At 39.5% G+C, this 25,354-nt stretch overlaps 1 protein-coding gene across 1 annotated transcript in view; it reads right to left on the bottom strand.

Moving 5' to 3' along the window:
* The window catches only part of IMPG2 (interphotoreceptor matrix proteoglycan 2), a 51,178-nt gene that overhangs the window by 6,998 nt on the left and 18,826 nt on the right, over nt 1-25,354 (bottom strand). The window contains exons 4-15 of the mRNA XM_040055767.2: nt 23,309-23,340; nt 23,186-23,209; nt 21,637-21,642; nt 14,153-14,199; nt 13,604-13,695; nt 11,372-11,533; nt 10,267-10,325; nt 8,912-8,929; nt 6,809-7,053; nt 6,095-6,177; nt 2,453-2,765; nt 339-2,002 (exon numbers count right to left, since the gene is read on the bottom strand). Coding sequence (XP_039911701.1) covers nt 339-2,002; nt 2,453-2,765; nt 6,095-6,177; nt 6,809-7,053; nt 8,912-8,929; nt 10,267-10,325; nt 11,372-11,533; nt 13,604-13,695; nt 14,153-14,199; nt 21,637-21,642; nt 23,186-23,209; nt 23,309-23,340 — 2,745 coding nt within the window. The remainder of the gene's footprint in view (nt 1-338; nt 2,003-2,452; nt 2,766-6,094; nt 6,178-6,808; nt 7,054-8,911; nt 8,930-10,266; nt 10,326-11,371; nt 11,534-13,603; nt 13,696-14,152; nt 14,200-21,636; nt 21,643-23,185; nt 23,210-23,308; nt 23,341-25,354) is intronic.

The following is a 25,354-nucleotide window of genomic DNA, read 5'->3' as shown; positions in this document are numbered from 1 at the left end:
ATCTTTCTCCCTAGACACTAAATACAGAGCACTCTGGAAGCAAGCAGGGGGAGTGTGTGGTAGTGACTTCAGCTACACTGCTATATTTATTGACACCAGCAGAGCAGCTGGTCCATGATGCTAAGGAGTTCTCCCTTAGAGAAACTACTGTCTGAATAAAAGATGAACAGCATCCCACTACTCATTTCCACACAGGCTTTTCCCCACAGAGGGACACAAATATTAGGAGTAAACATCAGTTTTAAGTTGCCCTCTGCAAAAAAGAGATGCCTAAAAATAATTTACCAACAGTTTTTGCCTATCTGGTAATGGACATTTAGCACAGAAGTGACTCTTACCAGTTCCAAGAATCGCTGCTCCAAGGCTTTGTATTCAGGGGAGTTTTTATTAAACAGGTCCTCTGAAAACATCATGTTGGTAACCCGAAGACTGAAGAACACAACTAGAGCTCGGGACGGGACGGTACTGCTATAGTGAGTTTCGTGCGTGGCCCAAGCCACACTGGCCATCTCTGTGGACTGGACACGCGTTGTTAGCTCAATGTGACTTTCAGTCATTCTCCTTCCTTCTTCAGTGTGCTCAGGAGAAAAGTGGATAGTGCTAACACGACCCAGGTCTACTGAAACATCCAGGACTCTTGTTGTTTCATCTCCCAGATTTGCTGAGGTAGCCACAGACCATGATGGCGTGGATCCCACGGGATGGAGATGGGATGGAGGCTCAATGGTGCTTGCTGTTACACTCGCTGTTTGATAATCCATAGCAGTGCTGAAGCTCATGGAAATACGTGTGTCACGGTCTGTACCGTCCTGCCCAGCAAAGCCCTCTAGGACGGTGCTGTGATCTATTCCAGGAGGAAATGGAGCTGAACCTTGAGTAACTGCTGGCATTGCTGGTTGCACTGTCTGATCTAAGGAGGTTTCTAGCGCCCTGTCAGCCGGCCAAACATCAGCTGGTTCTTTCGCTGCTGATCCAGGAGTGTCTCGGTTTGCCAGTGATGAATCTACGGCTTGCTGCTCCTCTCTGGAAGCATCAGGCTTTACCACAGAAGGATCTGCAGTCAGAATAGTTTCTAAAGAGATTGTGTCCGAGCGTCCTATTGTAGCAGCTTCCATTATATCCGGCTGCTTCCCTGTGAATAGTTCTTCCACCACTGCCCTGTCTTCGCTTTGATGTTCAACTACTTCAGGGATTATGTTCTGGCCTACACTAGACTCCTCAAGTTGCTCCATACTGACAGTCCCTGTAGATGTTTGGAGACTATCTTCCACAGACAGATCTGTATATGGTGGTGAGACAGGGGCCTCTCCAGTTGGCATGACAAAAGAAGAATCATACATGCCCAGGGTTTCTGTCTGTGTAGATGGTTCCACAGACGATGGCTCTTCTGTCTGTAACAGAGGTACTTGCGGACTTGTAGTCTCTGGAAAGACAAATATTTCAGACTCATCAAGGAGATCTTTTATATTGACTATCCCTTCATTCTCATCTTTGGAAAGATCATAATCTAATTTATTCCCAGAGTTAAGAATATAGTCTAAAATCATGCCTTCAGGAATATCATCCTCAGTTTTGATTAACAAAGACTCATTGTCATCTTCAAGCCAGCTATCAGGACCAGGGTAGAAAACTGGTTCCAGGGTTGCTTCTTCCCATGGCCAGATACTTGATTCCATTTCTTTTCCTGAACCATCAAAAGCTGAACCAGACCCATCATCATTTACAACTCTATCTCCAAGAAATATATCAGTTTCATCTTCCATAGGGGGCACTTCTAAGGGAAAAGAAATTTCTTCCACAGAGTCTGCACTGTCACTGCCCTCAGGACTACCTTGGATTACTTCTTCCCTCTCTTTATTATCAGTCTCTACTGAGGAAGAGGCCACTGTTGGTGCAGAAAGCAGAGGAACTGCATAGTCATCAGTAGATGGAGAATCTTCAGGCACAAGGTGAGAAGGACTTAAAGGCAAAAGTTCTTCAGACAGCCCAGTATCTTCAAACATTAAAAATAAAAACAAATTGACAGTTAGATGCTGTTTATGATAAAAAGTGTCAAATTTCATTAATTTCATTATCTGTAGATCTGTGTTCCACATTTTCCATAATACATCCCAGCGTTTGTATGCCGAAGTCCTAAGGACCTCAATGAACCTCTCCCACTTTCCATTCAGATATTCCATGGGCCAAGTTAAGACATACAAAATTACTTCTATGCTATTTAAAAAGTGCCGTGTATGTATCATTTCCAGAAGAGAGAAACAGGCATTATTAGCTATTAGGAGCATTTTACCTTGGTATATAGTTCTTGGATACACACGCACACAAAAGGAAAAAATTGGCAGAGAAAGATTTTTAGACTTTTCTGGAAACCCATTTCAGTGAACTATAATTTGGTGAGTATCAGGAAACACTGTTATCCAGATTTAAGCTTCAGTCAATGGCATTAACTTACCATCTAAAGAACTGGGGGTTGAAAGCCATTCCAGAGAGTCCACAGAATCAGGCTCTAACACTGGTGCAGTGACTAAATGAGAAGTCTCTAAATTCTGCCCAACAGGCAAAGAAGTTACATCAACCTCTGGGGAAAGTGGAGCTTCAGGTGCCAAACCGGCTTCATAGTCAATGTTCTCTGGTCTCGGCTGGATTTCATTGTCACTGGACTGCTCACTGTGTGAGCTGGAATCTGGCTTGGTGTAATCAAAGGGCAAGGCATTGCTGACAGTTGACTCATCTGCAGAAGGACGTTCGGCTAAAAAGGTGCTGTCCTGGAACATAAAGCCTCTGTTAATATCTCCACTGTCACAGGGGAAACACTGATTGTCTGCATTGGGCTGAACACACAGAAGGGGTTAACAGCAGGCAGTGGCCAAGCCTCAGACTACTGCCTCTGAGGGAGCAATGCACAGCAGCAGGAGGAGTGGCAGATATAGACCCTCGCTAATCTTGTGCAATATGCGTGTAAAATGCACATCCTTCTGACAAATGTCAGAATTTGTTGTTACATCTCCAATTTCCACACTGTTTACTTAGTATTCCACGTCCCAATCATTAGTTGGTTTATATAGTTAAAGTAGTTAGCATATTTAATCTTTGAATATTAATTTCCTACTATGGTGCCTGACTAAGTTATTATATTGGAAAAAGGCAATAAGGATATTAAGTTATTTGGTCAAGGTGACAAAAGCAAGCTGATAGCCTAAAACTCAGGAATCAGTACTTTACATGGATACCTGCCCACATATAAATTCTGTGCAGCAGTGGGATATGGACCAAAAACCCTGTAGGGTATGAAAAACTGCCAAGCAATTTCAAGAAGCAGCAATTTACTAGGGGCTAACAAACTGCTGATGGTGATGAGTAAAGTTAAATATACAGTGGACACAAGTTTCTGTAATATGTATTCCAGTTCAAAACCACTGTGATCATTTCTGTAGCTCACTATTCCTGTCAAATCTCTTTCTATAGCTTGACCAGCAGGAATACTTTTCAATTTGAAATTTTACTCCTGGTTGAAATGTGGGTAAATTAAATTTTCAGCTTAATTCAAAGTGCATTTGAATGCTTTGGAAACAGGCCAGTTAAGAATTTGATTGGGGTGGGGTTTTTGTTTTTGTTTGTTTGTTTGTTTTTTGTTATTGGTGTTGATGTTTTGGTGGTTTTGGTTTGTGGGTTTGGTGTTTTTTGTTTTTGTTTTTTTTTTTTTTTGTTTGTTTGTTTTTTTTTTTTTTTTTAGTTTGTTTGGTTGGTTGGTTTTTTGTTTGTTCTCTTAAATTACTTATTTGCATGTATTGATCACATTTAAAAATGCCAGTTGTTATACCACCACAGTCTCATCAAATTTTTTAATTTATATGGTAACAACCAGTTGAAAAGTATATATAACATAGAGACATGTGCTCCAGCAATTTTATTTTTGGCAAAACTAACCACTATAAATAAATCTGTAAAAAGAGTTACTGTACAAAATTAGAAATAAATTACGCATATAAATACCATAAAGAACGAGTTAGGACTACCAGCAATTGCTCCTCAATACATTTATTTAATGTAAGCATTTAGTTGCCAGGGATTGCACTTCATCATTTATCTGAATGTGGATAAATGCTCCTATGGCAACTAACATTATTCAAAGACCTTTGTTGCAGGGCAGTATATTATACTAACAAGTTTCATATCATATTGGCTTGTTCTGGTTTTCACCAATGCAAAAAGTTTACAAATGTGATAGGTGGCTGCAAACACAGAACCCTTCTCCCTGATTTTTCATTTTCTGCTGCCAGAAAGGCATTGTATTCCTCAAGCCAGAGCATTCTACCTGTTACAATATAAACAATGAGAAAACATGGATCTCAAAAACTAGACCTGATTTTTGCTTTATTTTTAAAGAGTTCTGCAAAACTCAGAAAAATTAGTCTACTAGCAAGTGGATGGTGAAATCATGACAGTCCCATGTTTTGTCATGATATTGGTACGCTAATACAAATCCAGCTTATTCTCAAATCACCTAGAGAAAACTATAGCAAAATTCTTTTCTTTGGTAACAGTTCTACATGAGAGCATCTATTTGAACCATAAAGGTTTGACATCTGTGGAAATAATTGATCAGTTGCGGACTGTTTAAGCATATTTAGGATTTTCATATACTTATCTGAAACTACTTTGCAAATTACCTGTGTATTGAAGATTGTGCACAACAGGTTGGGGGATATACTTGATACTTTTTACATGATCAGAGTTTTTGACTGAAGGTATAGAAGCCTTTATTCACAGTCCATGATTAGGAAAAAAAATAACTTCCACAATTTTTTTGTCATAATAATATTCCCAAAAACTTGTTTATTATTGCAAAGCTACCACTACTCTAAAACATCTTCCAGCCTGCACATCTGTCAGAGTATAGAATGGTAGAATTCTTTGTCTTACTAAAATAAACCTCTACAACATTTTAGACTAGTTAGATGTCTCCAATAAAGAGAAAGCCCTTTTCTGAAAGTTGACTTAAATTCATGTGTATCTGCACCATGTTTAGTCCATTATGGTAAATCCACATGAATTTGTATTTTAGACATCAATGATTAATTTTTAAAACTCAGCAAAAACTGTCATGAAATTAAGGACATTTTTTCCTACATCCATTCTAACATTATTTGCATTCTGTGAAAACAAATTTTGCTTACATAAAATTTTCAGAATTTGGCTAAAATTAAATGTGGCTGCCTTTATAACATTATCTCATGATGGACTAAGTGAGAACCTACCATCCAGCACAAATGGACCTGAATTTTAGGGCATGATTTAAACTCATTTCTTGTTGAAAGCACATCTGTGTTACAGAACAGAGTGGAGGGCAGAAACCAAATGCCCAGACAATGATTCAGCACTCAGAAGATCTCTCTGTTGGCAGAGCTGACTGACTTGATCTCAGCATTTCTGGCACCTAACTCAGTATCTTTGCTTGAAGCCCCTTTGTACAGACATGGACAGGGACACCAAGTCTCCTGTCCAATACGGAACTCTAGTCTGTGTCTTGGATTATTCCAGAAGTAGTCAGAGGAGACAATTAAAATATCAAGAGACAAAAAAAAAAAAAAAAAGAAAATAACAGCGCCAGTTATTTTCCTCTGCTGGTATTAGGAGGAGGGACATAATTTTAAAACAAAATTGAGAACTTTCTTTGAAAGAAATACAGTAACAAAAGGAGCTTCTGGAACTCGGCATTTTATCTCTTCTAGCAACCAGCTTTAGGATTTACATCTATTTCCTCTTTTCAAAGAAAGACAGTATCTGGGAAGGAAGAATCAGAGTTTACAATCTGTAACTTGTATTTTGATTGTAAACGTCCTCTGTTTACAATTAAACAGAGGACATTTACAATCAAAAAAAGATGATCACAGAAAACTGTCGGGCAGCAGACACCAGAATTATCACACGAGAGATTTCACCAGTTTTTACTCCAATATAAGGTGTGCCTTCATTAGTACTTGCTTTGCATGAAAAATAGGATAGAGAAGCTCTGGGTGTTGGCTACAAATCTACCTTGCTGAAGTAAGTTGTTCAAATGTGTTCGAAGGCCAGTGCTCAGAACCATACTCACATCCAACTCCGGGCGCTCCAGCACAACTGGATGCTCAGTAATCCAGGATGGGTCTTCTGATGTAGGGTGCAGTATTTCCTTCACTGTGGAAATATGAACACTTGAGATCTAAAGGCTGCAGTAATAGTGTGAGGAAGTTGTGTTGGGAGACTGACCGAAAAACCCTCTCTGGTTTCAGGTTCTTAAGTAAAATGCTCTCAAAAAGTTTGCTAGAGAGATATGGTTTCTGGAAATGCCTCCAAATCACTTACGGGAAGTGGAAGAGAACGATGAGAACAAAGGGGTGACAGCACTCTTTTGTCACCTCTAATGGGATCATTGAATATCCAGCAATAATCTGGGTATTTCCTTTGTGCTGCCTAAGGCCAACACAGCTACTAAGTTGAAGGTCACCCTGATGCAAAGTGCACTATGTCAACCATGTTTCCCCCTTTTATTCCTATTAATTTTTGAAAACATAACTGAAACTATGCACCACAAACCTCGGTTCCAAAACAAAAATTAAAATAAAATGGGGGGCTAGGCTAATGGATGAAGAATAGGATGCTACTGCTAATGACTTGGCCTGGTTAAGATCAGGGCAAAACAGGCTATAACACATTGATTTTGCTCTGTTTAATTTTTCAGAGGACAGCTGAATAATTCACTCATCTGAGACTTATTTAATAAGAAGTCAGATGTGTGGCACACCACTGCATCATATTTAACACCCACCATTAGTAAGCTGAAGAGAGTTCGGGTCTAAAGAGATGGAAGCATTTTCAAGCAGATCATTTTTCTGGAGGGTCTCAGCAATATAATCTCGGAAATCACTGATGGTGTACACAACCGTTGGATTATCCTCTATGCCCATGAAGGAGTTGTCCTCCACCTTGTTTGAATGAAGGTTAATCAGGTCCCAGGTGGCATTGCTGATGGCTTTTCCATCAAATGTGACAGCATAGTGAACTTCCACCCCACTTCCGTTGTACAAAGAGAAAGAACACAGATGAAAAATGCCAGGTTTTCCTAAGCAATCAAACACCATATTTTTACATAAGGGCCCACATCAACACCCTTTTTAATATAAAAATACATGGCTTTAAAGGATGAATAAAAACTACTTGATTCTTTTCACAAAGTTTTCAAGGGAAATGCTGCCCCAAACCGACATCTGGTGTGGTCCCAGCCCCGTATTTCTACTAGTGAATGGCAGACAGACCACAGGCAGACCAAAACACTGGCTTTCTGCAAGCATTATTAGCGGGTCCACCAGCACACAGTGGTGAGAGGGGTGATTTTAAGGTCATGCCAATAATGGGAACAGCTCTGAGGTATGAAAATAGGCAGGAAAAGCCGTTTGTATATAGTAGCAACCTATAGAAGCAAGTGAGAGCCCTAATCTCTAACAATGTGTGTTAACCTGCTTGAACGAATGTTTTTAATAGCAACAAAATAGTATTTATCTTTTAATTGGGAAAGTTTATCTAGACTCATTTGATCATTTATTCTGTAAATCAGTTTTGTATCTGTGTACAGTTTAGGGGTTTTTTCATATTAACTCTCCTCCATTTTCTTAATTTTCTTTTCCTGAATACATCTGGATGTCCTTTTCCAGCTTAGGCTGCAATCAGATTTACCATACACTGGGTACACCATAAGCACAAGGGAACTTTAGAAGATACAACACGTTTTGGCTGTAGACAGAACACAGGAAGAAAATTAAGTAACCTATGGAGCGTTAGAAAAATGTGCTCTGAATGCAGGTTTTCCTGATTCCACAGAGATGGATTGGATTTCTAAAACAATGTTCAGAAAAGTCCTTAAAGCCCCAGTGCCAGATTTGCAGAGACAATCTGCAAACACACTGGCTAAACCCAGGAGCCTGGGGTTTTGCTGCTGGCTCTGTCATTGATGTGAGCCCACCATGGGCACTGACTGTCAGCAGAGGAAATTAAAAAGGACAGCAGTAAGTGAAAAGGCGCAGCAAAAATGGAACAGAATATGCTCCTCAAATGTAATATTTAGATTTAATACAACTGTGCTGTCATTCATAATTCCTAACAAATAACTACAACACCATCCTCTTTCTGGAGAGGGCTAAACATCTGGTGCTGGAATATAGCCCTTGTGGACAGTTGCATGTAGTTTGTGAACAGCTTTGTGTTCTAACCTTTCTTGAAAAACTAGGATGCTCATTCTCTTTAAATTTGTTCATGGAAACTGTCTATGCTGAGATACACACAGAAAAAATTAATACACTTAGTAAATTAAGGCTGTGATTCCTTTTCTGTCTTGTGACATTCTTAACATACTAAAGAAGGAAAATTCTGGATCCTTAACCTGCATATGTCCAGACTTATCTCATGCTCTGCTAAAGAACATTTATTAAAGTTCTGCTAAGAACTGCAGCGCCTCTGGTCTTGAAGCTAAGACAACAGTCTTTGCTGGAGAACTGTGGGTTTCTTATCTGCTTCAATTTCAGTAGTAATAATAATCCCATATCAAGACTTTGAGTCATTGTAAAGCAATTTTGTTTTCTTCACAAAAGAGACTCTTATACACAAGTTACTCCAGTAGTTGACTTGTTTTGGGTGATTTTTTTTTCCTGAGGGCTTTTTTAATTATTAGGACTTAAATAAGTAAATTAAGTTTATCCTTAATTGAAACAGATCAGCTACTTGCAGTTTCTCGTAGAACCCTTTCTCACAATATTTATGTTAGATAACTATCTTGCTCTGAACACAAAACTACAAATCCCAAAAAACAATGCCCTCCAGCTACACATGTTTTTTCCCATCTGTATTATGACAGTATCTATAAAAAAGTTGCCTTTACCTTTCTTCCTCGGAAGGGCTGATTATGAAAACAAAACAGAAGAGCAAAACCTGTTAAATCAATGTCATAATTTCCTTTAAGTCTTAAAACTTTAACAAGTTTTCTTTGGTATTCTATAGAGCATACCCATTTGAAAATGCATACAGGAAAATCCTTTGAAGTTGCACAATTATTCCTAGTTATTCAAATACATAACAAATTGTTCTGCTTTTACTGAACTATTTCCTATTGATCCCAAGGAATCAGCAGAGCAGAGCCATCTCAGGTAATTGTAAATAATACATTTAAAATGCTGTCAGTACCGAGAAGATCAAGGCTCACTTATTCTACCTAAAGGTTTAACTTAGAACCAATGGGTTTTTCTCATGCACAGCGGAAAACAGACTTTGCCAGAAATACCAGCCTTTTATTTCTCTTCTCAAATGAACCAAGTGCTTGCAAACCTATTAGACTGCAAATACCAAGATGGAAGCTTTTGCCACCTTTCAGGCTGAAAACTGGACGTAGCCTAGGGTTCCAACCACAAGACCTCTCTCACTACAGCTGCTTTGTTACCTATGTGTATGTTAGTTAAAATACCCCAGGCAATAAATTCTAAGAAATACAGCTTAAAGTCTCAAAGAAAACACAATTTAGATTAACTAATGAACACACTCATTAGATTCTAAGAGTTAGATCCTGTCCATTAAAAAAAAAAAATAAATAAAAAAATTGTGAGCCCTGTACTCCAAAGATCAGACATTTTACATTTGATACATTAACTTAACAAATTAACTTTAAAAATCATTGTGAAGCACAAATGCAGTTGAGGGAATCAGGTCTTTAAAAATATATTTATAGGAATACAGAGAGTTAAAACATTCCATATAATTTATCAAACAGTCACCCATCATTTTCTTGATCCAAGGGAGAAAGACCTTTACAAATCCTAAAAATAACCTTTAGAGCCATCCCAAATTAACATTTAGAACTTGAAAAAGAAATTTAAATACACCACATTTTTTCCGAAAATATTTCTGTGTCCTTCCTTCTTTAATACTTGGACATATTAGAAGTAGCAGGCATGAACATATCTTTTAATTTTAGGATAGAATCTTGAACAAGAATGCTTTGTCTTAAAATCACAGCAAACATTTTACATGATAATTCTCTTAAGAATACTAGTAAGGGGAAAAAAAAATTCTGTATTTCTATTTCAGTTGCATACGTAGAGGTACTAAATACGAGAGCAGTTGGTTAATCCATTCTAGGAGTTCCCCCACATACACCTGACATCCTGCCAAGCATCAGTCAGCTCATTGCATCATCATACACGATCATGTTCAATCACCGTACATGCATCAGTATCTTTTTACCTGTAATCCAGGATATGGATGTTTTTGTATCCAGGTAGTCTTTCAAATACACTTTTAATCTATTTTGATGGAAAAAAACAAAACAAAACAAAAAATTTAACACAGACTACGTTTACTTCTGCTCCTGTGGTGAAAAATCAAAGTCTTTCTAGCATCTTCCAAAAATGCATCTGAGCTGTTATATCCAATAGGTGAAAAACAGTTAAATAGTCTTTTATTTATGAAAGAGTAACTTTGTTGATACTGTTTCATTGTTAGAAAAAGGGGAAATGAAAAGTATGAAGAACAACATTCAGCATTCCCTAAGAACTGTATAGAAACATTCCAAGGGTAGAAATGGAAAGAGACTTCCAAGATAGTCAACTGTGCTACAGGAGACAAAACCAAGATAGAGAATACTAAAATTTCAGGCTGGTTTAGAAAGTTTTTCAGCTTCCAGTGATCGTTGCCAATTGAGGATTAATTTTTACTCTGTCAATTCTTGTTCCCCTCTCCATCTCCTTGTTTTTGAACTGTCTCTGGTGAGACTTAAGCAATCACAGTGCTGCTGGCTTTTTTTCCCCAAGAGCTTCTATATTCAAGTTCAGAGAAAACCAAGCAAGGGATCAAAAGAGTGGAACATCCATGTGCCAGGTGGACTTGGTCCCGTCCAACATTTTTACACACACACACCATAGCATTGCTACTTGGAGTCGCAACGAGGAAAAACAAGATGTCTAACCTACTCTAGCAACTTGTGACAGTCATGGTGATGATTTTTGGCTGCAGTGAACAGTACAGCTCTTTCCCATCTGGCCCAGGATGGCATGGGGTTAGTCTCAGTAAAAAAGATTCAGAAAACCCACCCCAACTAAATGGGGCTAAGAAGGAGGCAAAGCTAGAGAAAGGATAAATCTCATGATAAGCAGCCATAGCTGCTTTGATGCTTCTCCAAGGAGAAAAAGGTGCACTCTGCCCCCACAATATGATGGTAATATAACTACCACCATTATAGACAAAATAAAGAACAAATATTGGAAACAACAAGGAGACAAAAATCAGGAGCCTTGACAGAGATGCTTTTGTTTTGGAGAGCCAGCAAAAGGAAGTTTGGGAAGAGAATCACCTGAGAAATGAATCGTTGAGACAGCAGTTGATACTCGGCAGAAGATGGGTCCTTCAGCTGCTCACTGTACTGTTCACCAACAATCAAAATGTTGAACTCAATCATCTGCTCAGTTACAGGTTTGACTAGCTTTTCATCCTGCTTCTTTATCTCGTTATTGATCTGGAAGGGAAGGAAGAAGGGAGAGAAGAGATACCCTTAATGCCACGTGAAAGCTGCAGTCCGAAGCACAGCATGTTCACTGCAGGAGCCATCAGCACACCTGTTTGCCTTGCACTATAATGACGTGTTCATGAAGCCTCAGGGACAGAGGCAGCAACTAATGAGGCAGTCTGCTAAACAAGAACATTTCCTGAGAATTCTCATATTGAAGATAATTCTGTTTTCCATTTGGACACCTTCAGTGTAAGTCCATTTCATTGATCTCAGGTACAAAGTGAAGTACAGATGTGTGGGATGTTCATAAAGCAATTTAAATTGCAACCATGGCCACTCAAACATCTCACTTGAGCCCAGTCAGCCTAGGTTGATTTAACCAAAATTTACTCATTCATCACAAGGCTCCTACTTACTATTCCAGCTGGAAGACAAGCTACCTTTCCCAAGTTCGACATTTAGAATAACACTCTGCATTGTTCAGCCTCAGGAGGTGAGGAATCTCCCCAGATATACAGTGTGCACTGGGAATGGGAGCTCTGCTGAGCTAAAGCAGTGGGCTTCAACTGCTGTGTCTACAGATGCCCAAAAAGCCCCAGAGCAGCGGCTGTGCAGTGCATCAGGGGTGCCTGGAGCTACCAGGGTTGCCACAGGCAGCAGTGAATGCCAAGTTTTAATCTAATTTGAATGACTGAGTATGCTTTCTGTTTACTTCCCTAGTATTTTTAAAACAGCATACTATGCCTTATGGTATAGTGAAAGACATCAGAAAAATAAATTTTAAAAAAATTAGAGATTTGTCTGGGAGGGAAGAGAAGGCTGGCCCGTTAACTTTAGCCAAATGTCTTTTGCTAGAGGTTTTGTCTTTGACTATTTACATAGATATTTGTTGCTTTTTTTCTGTTACAAAAGAAAAAAAAAGAGAGCCAGCAAAACAGATCTTTTCAATGAAACTGAAGCCTAAATTATGTCTCATGCAGGAAATGGAAAATATTTTCTCCAGAAAGTTTATCTGCCATCAGTAAGCAACTTCTATATTGTTTAGGAACCCTCTAAAGAGTTGTAGTTAAATTCTCTTTCTGGCCCCTCACATCCCTTTTTCACTGATTAGCTCTGTCCAAAGACCATAAGGAGTTGTACATACAGTTAGCATTTGAGACAGACACATTTAGCAGGCATAAATATAGTGCTATAATTGGGCTGTTCGCAACACCGTGCAGTTTAAATAATTGATCAGCCCCCCAAAACCTGGTACAGTCAACACACAAAGTGCAGAAGGTAAGCTTTCCTCACTCTTGGCCTTGTAATCAGCAATGCCTTTTGGCTGCTGAGAACAATGAGGTGGGATGTGACTGTACAGAGTGAAAACACTGTAGCAGCAGCAATCTAATTCTGGCTCCTTTCCAATTTACTGAGTGGTCCTATTCTCTGATCCAGTAGAAATAATCCAGGCAGCTCTGTTTCAAAAGAAAAATAATGTTGTTCTTGGGACCAAACCACAAGTGTTCTTGGTACATAATATAAGGCTGGACCCTGCACTCAAGTCAGAAGCTGTCTGTTTCATATTCTGTATTTATTCCCACATCAGAGCTCCCAAAAACACTGAAAGCTCCAGAAGAAAGTACCGTTTGGCTCAGCTTTGTTTCAGAGCCACAATGGGTTATTGGACAATATGGGCCAGTTAATCCCAGTACAATAAATCAGCTACTTATATGCAGCATGTGAAACTTTGCGATCTTCTCCATGATCTGTTGAGAGTTTCATTTTTATAAGAAAACAAAAGCCAGCTGAGTGATATCACTGGTTTGCAAAATTTTCTTCAGTGTATTCCACCTTGGCAAATTGTTGCACCACAAGAATCCTTATTAAATTCTGAGGTAAAAACTCTTTATCCCTTAACTGTGTCTGGCTCTTTAATTTTAGGACGAAGAAAAAGGCATCATCATGAAATCCTAGTTTGTGTTAACACACCATATTAACAACACCTTTAATTGTTATTAAAATCTAAATGACCATAAACAGTATCATGTGGGGAAGGCAACAGGATGCTGAACCAAGTGAAAAAAACCTACTCACAGTGGTATCTACATTGTCATGCTCATGGATGGTATCATCCACAGGACTCTCGATGGAGACCTCATGAGGGGGAGGAACATTGGCAGCTGCATCTGAGTTTGAAAGAGAACAGTATTATTTTGTTTGGGTTTGGTTGGTTGTTTTTTTTTCTATATACCCAAAGAAGCAGTTCATCAAGCATAAACCAATAGTCAAATTTGATTCCTATTCCCATCATCATGACAGCAACAGCACAGGAGACACATGAAGAGCCTGAGGAAAAGTATCAAATACACTAATCAGTATAAGATGCTAACATTCTGCCTAAGCAGATATATTTTTTGAAACATGAACCTAAATGCAGTAAAAATGGCACAGAACTGATTTCTTGAGTAGGATTGTCATGATTCATGAAATATCAAAGTGTCAGCACATAACATGATCTCCAGATTACATATGTCATTATAGAGGTGTAAAAATTCAGAGTTTTTTCTGAAATCCAAACACATTAATTTCTCAACTTTCTGGTAATTCAGAATCAGCCTTAACAGCAGTTAGATAAACACTGACCTCTCAGTGTGGTAACATCAGCATCCAAAGGTGGAGTAGGAGTCCCACTAGATAAGAAACAAATCAGAAATTGAAGCTGGATGTGGTAAGGTAAGATGTGGTAAAATGTAGTAGTTCTGATATTCCTGTGATTCTGATACTAGATCAAGAAACAAATGTGCAGAAGAAATTTTTCATGGTACTATTTTGCACATAACTTCATAAAAAATAGGCTTTGCAGTATTTCAGTTATATTTTGCAACTTATATTTTGGGTCACTTGCATCATACAACATCACGTGTGTCTCTGGTTGCAAACCCTTGTACAGCCCCAATGAGCTGCATCCCATACAAAAATACATTTTGCTTTCTAGCAGTTCTGTAAAGAAAAGCAAATGCAAAGAGATAAAGCACAAAGATTAACTGGTAATGCCCGATAAACCACTCAGTTTTTAAAATACTCCCCAGTGCACTAAAACACCACAACTACACTGAAATCACTGCAAGAAGATGGGTTCTTTTCGTCATTAATTTTATTCTGCTTATTTGGAAATCTTCAAAATGCATCAGTTTCTAAACCTAGTTATGGGATTCCCACACACGTATAAAACAACTCTGGGCCAAATGTGGGAAACACTTCAGAAGAGCAATCACATGAGGACTGTCAGCCTGAAGAAAAACTAACAGGTTTGACATGACTCTTACAGTAAACCCAAGCTGCTCAGAGCCAGTTCTGTTAGCCTGGAGCAACTGTCAAGTTGCCAAGAGTGGGAGACATGCTCTGACAGAAACAAGTCTTTCCTGAATGAAGGAAAAATTTTTTTTGAGTTTGTCATATTGTTAATATATACAGCACAAGCTGTAAGACTGGAAGTTTAAGAGCTGGAGAGAAACTGAACATGAAAATTGCTGAAGTTCTTTGCGTTGAGATATTTCGCTCACTTCTAAAGGATCTCCTTTTTTTACTGGTGATCATACTTGTGCCATGAAACATGCATTGTAGCAAGTCTTCACTCTAATATATGCAATGTTGACCATGGTTCCTGGCCTTGCCAGGTTTGTTTTATGATTCACATACTCTGTGACTGGTCTTGCAGTCTATCCTCAAGCTAAACTCGACTCAGAGTTGATATCTTGCCTCCTTCAGGCTGTACAGTCAGTTTTTGTATTACTCCAAAAAACGCTTCCAGCACCAGCCAGACAACCAAATTCACAGTCACGTTCTACAGATACCAGAGCACCAGCATATGACCAGAGACATATCTGATATATCAGAGACCATATCACTGAGTTAATGTCTGAAACACTTTCTCTCTCTGCCCCTCACAGACACATAAGACTTATGTGCCAATAAACACATAGACCTGAAGGCAAACCTGATGAATTTTCTATTTAAGTCAAGAATCTTTTCACCCATCCTTTCCCAGAAGACACAGTTTAGTCCTCCACATAATGATTAACTACACCAAAACATAGTTCAGGGAATGTTAAACTGACAGGGTGAGATCTCACAACTCTAAAATATTAACAAAAAATAAAAACTTCCACACGAACAAATCAGAAAATACTTATTCAAGAGTCTAAAAAGTACTTTCATGTATTTTCTTGCACAAATAAAATCCATGAGCTCCATGCAAGCTTTGAGGTGGAGTTGTGCCTGCTTCCATCTCATGGACACTGGTACCTGTTTTCAGCCAGCACAGTGCAAGACTACTTTTGAGTTTGCCAATTCTTTGACAAACTCAGTAAATCTTCAAATCATTTCCAAGACTGGAAAATTTACTAAAAAGTGTAATTTAGACAAGATAGCCTCTCTTAAGGATTTTTTCTTAAGAATGCTGGTTATGTTTTAGAGGGATTTAATTACCTTCCTCATTTATCATCTTAGAACTGCAATTAAAACTATTGCTTAATTATTAATTTATCTGATGAAACAATTTCCAATTAAGTTCACCTAGCTCCAAGATGCCTCTTTTACCAGTTTCAGTAGGAAGTATATTACATCTGTACCAGACTGTCAACAAATTACAGCATCAGAGCATTTTAGCGCATCATGTTTAATGTTAAGAGGCAAGAATGACTCTACTTTTCAGGAGAGATGAACCAGACTGGGATTTTATTTCTTAAAGACCATTCAGTGTAATTAGGGTCAGAATATAAACTCAACAAAAGCAAGGCCATGAATACTAGAAACTCTGCTACAGGATTTTTAACATTCTGGTTGGTTCAAACCTATTCATCAGCTGAGGCTTGTATCGACCCCCTTTTCTAAAGAAGAGGGCAACAAGAAAATTTGCTGTGATGAGCCCTGATCCCAACCTGAGACTCATGGGACTTGATCCATGTGGCCACAGGTTGGTGCCAAGTGTTCTTTGAGGGGCCTCCAGGCACTCCTGACCTCCAGCTACTGCTCCACAAGGCACAGGTCCCATGGATCCCACATCATCACTGCCAGCCTTCTGCACAGGTGTGCTGCAACTCAGAGCATCTCCAAAGGGCCAAAATTACTATCAGACCAACTGAGCACCCAGTTCTGGGGTGGGTTAGCCTTGGCCAAGGGCAAAACACCCACCCAGCCACTCTCTCACTCTCTCCATCTCATAAGACAGGGGAGAAAATACGATGAAAAGCTTCTGGGTTGAAATAAAGCCAGGAAGATCACTCACCAATTACCTTCATGGGAAAAATCAGACTCAGCTTAGGGAAAACTAATTTCTTGCATATTTAAGTACATTTCGGTAGTGAGAAGCAGACAAACATTAAAACACCATTTCTTCTTCACCCTTTCCCTGGCTCAGCTCCACTCCTGACTCCTCTACCCAGTGCACGCTCGGCAGGGGCAGCAGCTCCTTCAGGAAAGGTCTGCTTGCTCCACTCAGCTGCAGGGAACACGATTTGCCATGGTGCAGTGCCTTTGGCCTTAGCATCCCCCCATGCCATTGTTTCTCACTCTTTTTGCTCCCTCTTCCTCTCCCTGTGCCGTGTTTCTGCCCTTTCTCACACAGGCTTTCCCTGAGCTGCCACTGCCACGAGTGTAGGGCTCAACCCTGCCCGACAAAGCCATCTGGAAGCACCTAGGGACAGCCCCAGTACCCTCCAGACAGGGAACAAAGTTGCTTGAATTTTTAAAGGAAAAATCCTCAAAGTAGATGCGAAACCCCAAACAAAATGCTGTGGTATAAATCACACTTGCAAAAGAGGAGCAGTTTACAAATGGAAAGGCCCAATATCTTTCTCAAGTTCTATTTCTAGATCAGATTACTGGTTATAGACACATCAAAGTGAAGTTCTCCTAGTTTCAAAAGTCCAAGAGGACTTCTGCTGTCACTGACCCCAGCAGATAGCAGCTCTCTAACAGGGCACTTCTGTCACAAGTGTCACCTTGGGCAGTGGTTTAGCTGCATGGTGACAACCACAGCCCAAGCCAGGCCTTGGAGCAGCCAGGACAGTGCTGAAAGGCGAGCTGAGAGTAAGGCCAGTGGCAAGGTGAGAGGTAAGCTTATGTAGCAAACACAGCTCCTTAAGCAACAACAGACCCCATTCTTTGTCAGGGCCAGGTAACAAATATATTCTTACTAGCGTTGGGGGGCTATAAAATACAAGTCCTCGGGAGCTAACAAATTTTCTGACGGAATTCCAGTACACAGCTGGCTGAAAATGAAAAACCAAGCGCTTAAACATCACCTACTAAAACCCTAATAAATCTAACCAAATGAGTCAAGCACCAAATTTGGTCAAATTATCTGCTACCGCTTTTTTCAAGAGGATGAAAATATTGTTTAAAGGATACTATGCTGTAACCAAGCTGGCTTTCTGCACATTAGTTTTTCATTACTTGACCAGAATGATGAGGTTTGCTTTCTTTTTGCCTTCTACTTCCCCTTAACATTTTTAAAATGCCTACTTTATTGATCACCTAAAAAAAACATCAACTGTATGAGGCACCTCTGAGGAAGTCACTCAAAATGCACATGGCAACATGTATACTGAATTGCCTGAACACATCACTTTCCAAGCTAAACACAGATTCAAATTCCCACTCGTACCACTTAAAATACACAGGATTTTTTTTATGGTTTTGCCCCAGGATTAATCTAGAGCCCACACTTAATTTTTAATTCTACCTACACAAGCAAGCCACTCCAGGTGGAGGGACTGTGTTCCAACAAGAGTTTATGGAGAATTTGAGACACAGACATATGAAATGTAATTTCCATTGTCCTACCTGCATGAACGATTCCCTGGATCACCTTGGCTGAGCAGTAAGCAAAATATAAAAACACACTCTTATGTATGGAGAGGCAGGAAGGAATACAGACAAGCAGATGTCTAAGCACCAGAACGAACAACACTGCACTCGTGTTTGGTGGGCAGAAACAAGCGGTTTCAGATCACACAGCTCTGTTAGACACCAGGATCTAGGCAGGTGCAAGACAAGATCCATAAGGGCTTAGGAAGCTGATCTGAAGCAAACTGTGCTTATGCCTATACATATTAATGCAGCAATTACAGCTCACAAATAAAGCCTACATTCCCCTTCTTTTCAAGGCCCATGGTATGTACTTCTGTGACATCAGTCATGTCCAGAGAAGATAACAAGTTCCAGTCCATCAAAGCATCAGAGTTTCACTGACTCATAGGCCTAAACTGGTTCTTTATGTGCAGCCATACTGTGTTATTAAGGAGAAACAACGCTCTGGACCTGTCAAATGGGCCATCAGTGATACCATTTCACAGCTCCCCATGAAGTTCTATGAAGGTATTTGATTTTTCTCTGCATTTCTCTTCAAGGTTTAAGACAAACCCAACTCTGTGGTTGAAGAAAGTGACATCTTCAGATTTTTACTATGTGTTCTAGACATCCACCAGTTTGAATGTTCTAAAGTCTAACTGGCTATGTCAAGCTTTTTTTTTTTTTTTTTTTGCTTGAAATATTACTTCAATTCTCATATTGTAGAAAGGAGAGAAAATTTTACTGTCTGATTTTCTCATTTTTAAATATTTCAATCACATATCCTTGAACTAACTGGCATGCAATTTAAGAAGTACGTTTATGCAATTTCAGAATGCAAGACAATGCCTTGTATTCAGATCCTCTTCCTTTTAATATTTACATGCATTTATCTTAATTTTCATTTAGGTAGTTCTTGAATTTTCATCTCTTGATTCTAATTAAAGCAGGGAAAAAACTTTCATATTTGCTACCAGACAGCAGGGAGCACAAAAGAAAATATACAACCGAAAAGGAGCAGTGTGGAACTCTTCACATGTGGTAAAGCTGTGCAGATGATAAAAAAAATCTCTGAAATCAGGAATATCACTGCCAAGTCCACGTGCAAACAGTAAAGAAAATCAGGTACGTTTTTATGTCACTGCAGGCAAAACTGCTGAAAACTGATCAAATGATCCCTGCAAAGAAGACAAACTCTTACTCTTTCACGAAGCACATTTAGATAAATAGTACAAAAACCAAATCGATACATCATCAGCCATTGCTAACACCACTGATAAAGTATGTATTCCAGATTTGCCAATGTATTTCAAGGCATAGAATGAGGAGAGAACACAGGAGGTCTGGACAAGATTTACTGCAACTAATTTCAGTGATCTGAGAATCAGGAAGTACCATCAGAAATACACCTCTACATATTTCATTTCACATTAAAAAATGATTCTGAAGAAGTGAAAAAGTAGTGTGTTACACTCCTCCTCTTCAACTATCCTATCCCCTTTATCTTTTCCTCAGTATGCTGTTGTGCATACAGCACCCAAGCAAGGCTAGGACATAAAGGCTCTTGTTTTCCACTGCAACAACTTTGTGCTACTTCTTTGCTCTCAGATGATTTTCAAGATGTGGCTTTTGATCCCCCAGGAATTAGACAAAAGGACTGTGCTACTGTCAAGAGACAGACTCCAATATTGAGAGAGAACTTTGTTATGTGAAGTGCCAGTGGCCTACTGAATAAAGCAATCAGTCAAAGCCTTGAGCTGATGTAGTGCTCTGACACTTCCAACTGGGGCAAAACCTCTACAACGTCCACTGCGCTGCTCTGTACACATCTGGACCAGTTTTGCTTTTCCTTTTGAGGTTTTCTCCTTGGTGGTACTTCGTTTAATCCCTCAGTTCCTGAAAAGGCCAGGGGAGCTGAGCATTTAACCTCTGTGAATGCATGCTCTAAACCTTATGGGAACAAACTTTCATCCTGCTGTTAACGTCACTGCCAGTAATGCCGGATTGGGAGTTATTCCAGGAATTAAACTACAAGAGCACAAGGCACCTTTCCGTAGGCTACATTAAAACTATCCCAGCATTTAACTAGATGAAATCAGCTTTTTCCATCTAGAGAGAGACACCATATTGACATCTAGGTAGGAATATATGAGGTGCATTAAACTATTCAAGTCATAGCTTCAATTCCCTAGCTGTTTATAGCTTTCAGCACAATTTTGATTTGATTTAGAGAGTTAAATTTAGTATAGTTAAAATGACTAATAGATATCAAAGGCCCGTCTTCTATTCCAGATCAACCCCAAATTAAGAACTTATTTAAAAGAAAAAACGTGTTTCAAAGAAAAAAATTGTTTCACAGAAAAAAGACATTGGTCAAAGCTAATGGAATAGTTTCTTGTGTGGGGGCTAGGCTCTAGAACCTATGGCAAAATTTCTCTTGTTCTTCTCAATGGGTAAACAGAGAAATATGCCCAGTGCCAGGCCCCCAAAGTGAAATGGCTGCTTCTGCACAGTCATCGGAAACACTGCATCTCTTACAAATCAGAGACTTCACCTGGACCCTCACTTCAAGGCACAATGTAGAGAAGCCTGTCCTTCCCTGGCAGTGTGGGAATCTCACCTGAACATCTCATCTAGATACCCTGGATATCTAAATATTGAGGACAGTCCTGCCATCCCCTGAGAGGAGACAAGACCAGAACTGCTGTCCATTCTGACGCAGGTGGCACAGCTGAGTGACAAGTCAGCTGTGCTCAGATCCTGGCATTGCCCTGCGCTGAACCAGCCTCCCTCTGCCCATGTGGGTCAGCAGGTGAGAACAGCAGTGCCCAGGAGAGGGAGAACTGCGCTCACTTTTCCTTTCTGCAGGAGGGACTTGACACTGGATTTCTCATCCTGCGCCTTAGAGGCTGATGGTGGCCCTGGGTTGAGTACTTACGCTAATTTCTTACAGAACATTTTTAGAAGAACACTTATTCTGAACTTTACTGGGAGGTCTGGTTATTTTATCAGGGAATAACATTGGCTGTTGGCAGGATTGAGATGGCTGATTTACTCCTCTTGGGGCAAGATGTCTGAAGTTAGATGAGACCTTCTACCCATGACAGAAAAATCACAGCTTTGTTTTTTATGGAACTCTGGCTTACAAACTTCACATCTTTAACCGTGAATGCTCTAAGATGTCCAAAATAGTCTTTGAGTAAGTTTGGATTTTATAATGGAAAAAATATTTCTACTAATTCCTCCTGATGTTCCATTACCCAGGGAAAGTCTACCTGTTTCTGTCACTGCTTCAGTCCTCTATCACCTTCTTTATGCTATAAAACACTACAATTTCCAAGCACAAGACAAATAACAAATTATGGAGGAAAAGATATAGTAAACCCAAAGTTTAAAGTGATGGCAATAACAAAGATCCCAACCTAAAACTATAAACAATCTGAAGCAATACATACTGAAATAAAAACGGTGTATTTTTTTAGATGCACCACAGCCCCACAGCGAACTGAGTTTAGTAAAGTTTGCCGGTTGTCTACTGGAACCCCTTTAATGTTGCCATGAAACAGTTCATAAGATGGCTTTTGGACAAGTATAGCATTTATCACTCTGATCCACCTTTTAGTCAAGAGTTGGGCTTTTTACACTGTTCCTTTAGCACAAGTTCCTTTGGTTCCTTTGCACTGTCAGCCTAGTGCATGCAGACTCCAGATGCCTTGACTCCAATTCCTCTCACGTATCTCTACGTTTACCAGATTTCATGAATGATCACACAGAGGGATGCAGTAGGTTTTCAAGCTCAAACTTCCTCAGAACAGATAAGCTTTACACAGTTGACCTGGAGGCCTCAGGGAGTGCTCTTGTCAAAAGGAGCTCCACAGGACAAAGAGAATCCAGCCTCTTAGGAATCACTTTTGCCATTATCATCTCACATTATTAATTCTAACATATGCTGTGGTTATGGAATCATTATGAGGATACCTAATTTGAGAAGTTGGGGGCTTTTCTAAGAAGTCTGTAACTGATTACTCTTCCCAGTGTTTTAATTACCCATATTTATCATAGCTTATGTGGCCTGTAAAGCAGAGAATTGAACCTGCCAGTTTTTCAGAGGAGTTCAGCACTAGATTATTTGGGTTTGAATTACCCTGAAAATAACACTTTAGATTAAGTTCTGCATAGCAATGGAGCTATAATAATTTGAATTGTTTTCAGTTCATTAAAAGACATTAAAATAACAGGTTAATTTCAAGTTTGCTTTGGTACAAAGAAGCCACAAATCAGTTTTCAGTTTTATTACCTTGTTAAATGTGTGAGGAGCTCAAACAGCCACCTCCCTTGTAACTGTTTATAGAACACATCTCTTGAAAGTCTTTCAAAACAGCATTTCAAAATACTCCACTTTCTTTTTGCTTTTGCAATGATGACAAGGACTACTTGAAAACCTTTGGGAAAGATTTTCAAGACAACCAGACCACTATCACAAGTAACTATGGACGCATCTCTTTCCCAGAATAGACTTCCCCCACTAAACCTCTTCAGGTAAACAGCCCGTGTCTGTGCCCGGCAGCCTGACAGCCAACAAGGTGATGACACACTTAAGCAGAAGTACAAGCCTCAGATTGGCTGAGATATTTTGAGCAGGCCAACCATGCCAGGACAGAGGTTCACATGCCAGAACCACCAGATTTCTCCACCACACTTTTCCGTACATCCTTTTGCAAAAAGGTGAATTTTGCTCATCATCAGCATGCCACTTAGTGCCAGCAGCAGCAAGAACCAGAGAAATGACCTATCACCAGGCTTTATAAAGGGAAAATTACTTACCCACATGACCAATCAGTGCAGGAACTGACAAGAAAAAGAGAGAAAAGGTTACAAAATGTCACAGCTCGGCCCTGTTATCTCCAAAGAGAATAAAATGCAAAGAGAACAGAGATACTCACTCACCTGCCCATTGCTTCCTTTGTATAGGCCAGTTTCTGGAAAACAAAAACAAATCCTAAATATATTTGAGTAACATAAGGTGAAAGAAATTGAAGTGCTGTTCATACCGCTTTATTTCCCTCTGCATGCTGAAATAATTCTATTCTCTGTACTGTCATTTGTTAAGTTCAAAATTTATTGACAAAGTCCTTGCTGAAAAGGAAATATGCCTGACATTTCCAAAATACAACTGAAACTCGACATCAGACAGTGTAAAGAGCACTAGGTTTGTCAGAGGCACTCTACATTCCTGCATTTTCCTGCAGTGTTCTGCAGGTACAATATTCTCCCACGTTAGAGAATGCCAACAATATGAACCTTTAAAGCAAAAAAGTCTTCAGAAATTCAGCATTACTTCTGCTACTTGTCTATAGATTTAAAACATCTTTTGAAAGTAAAGATACAGCTTAAAGTGCCACAGCAGGATTAATCTGATGATTTTGTTTATAGTTATACAACTGGCAGGGATGATGTTTTTTTCATGTATTGGTGTAAAAAGACTAAGAAGATCTACAGTTCATTTTTTTTTCATCAAAGTTCTCATGGTATTAGTGCCATTAGTTCTAAAGGAAAGTCAGATGCTTCTGTGAGGAACACCAGAAGGGGAGGAGATCCTGAGATAAAATAGGAACTGTTGAGAAATAATGCTGTATCCTGCTGCTGTACCAGTGTAAAGAGAATATCAAATACTTACAGGAAATTATTGTCCATCCACAAAATTTCTGTTTCTCTGCTTTGGGGGGGGGGTCAAAAAGGGATTGTTTGGTGGACTGCTTATTGGGCTGGTTTTCTTTGTACAATCAATGCAGGTATATTTTTCAGTAAAAACAATGGGAAGTGAATCAACTCAAGTATCTCCTTTGAAATTAAATTACAATTAGCTTTAAACATACTATTTCCACTTCGAAAACTTCTTTGAAAAACACCCATATGTATTCAGAGACCTAAGAACTGTCACTTTAAGCTATCTTGATGGTTCTTCTAGTGAAAGAGGGTTGGAAAGGCAAAAGGGACCTTTTTAGCAGGTTAGCCCATTCACTTTCTTCACCTGTGTTTTCCTGTTTCCAGAAAAGTGAAGAAATTCAGCTGTTATTGATTTGGAGCCATGTCAGTGAGAGGCCTTCTCCTCTTTCTAGGACGTGTGGGCATTGTGATCACAGCTGGAATGGCAGAGAGCTTGGAAATCGGCCCGAGCGGGTCTTGCCAAAATACAAATTTCAGTCAGCTTGCCTTTCAGCATGTCCTTTGACCAACACTTATGATACAACTCCACATAAAGCATGAAGCATTTAGAGATTCTTTAGTGTGAAAAATTAAGACGCAGCAAGGCTAGTTTTAAGTGACAAACAAAGAAACCAGGTAGTCTACAGCGGAAGCTCTAACTTGGGGCCACCAAAGCTGTGTTGGACTTTGGGTAGTTTTTTTAAGGGGACATTATGCTGATCTATGCAGTGCCTGTATATTCACCCCTACTGTACTGAGATCTACAACGAAGAGAGAGATTGATTCCCTCTCTACAAGATTTTGGAAAGTTATCTGTAAGTAGTGACTCAGTAAAAAGTGCTTTTTCATTAGAAAAGGAGATGTTCTTCCACACTCAGCCAGTCAGGATGATTTGTAGGTGTTATTAAAACCAACCCCAGTCATTACAGGCCTCACATATCTTTTCAGTACTTACTGCTAGGCTGTAGCCAGCAGCTTTACTCACTGCTCCTCAAAGGCACCCAAGAGCAGAGCTCAGTGCAGTCCTGACTATTTCCTAGAGCAAAGGAACAGGGACACCCCAGTGATGGGTGCCTGGGCTGAAACTCTGTTGTAGGGCAGCGTGAGGAGCTGGTGGCTCCCAAGTTCCCTGAGTCTGGGTCCCTGGACTAACAAACCAATGTTCTGTTATTTCCAAGTCATCTGTTCAACAAATTATAAGGAGAACTTAAAAGAACCAAACCTGAAATGTCAAATTATTATTTTAATGACCAAAGTCTAGAATAATAAACACGACACAGTCTCCAC

This window comes from Hirundo rustica, chromosome 2, assembly GCF_015227805.2.
Source record: "Hirundo rustica isolate bHirRus1 chromosome 2, bHirRus1.pri.v3, whole genome shotgun sequence".
NCBI lineage: Eukaryota > Metazoa > Chordata > Aves > Passeriformes > Hirundinidae > Hirundo > Hirundo rustica.
This window is presented reverse-complemented; position numbering and strand designations above follow the sequence as displayed.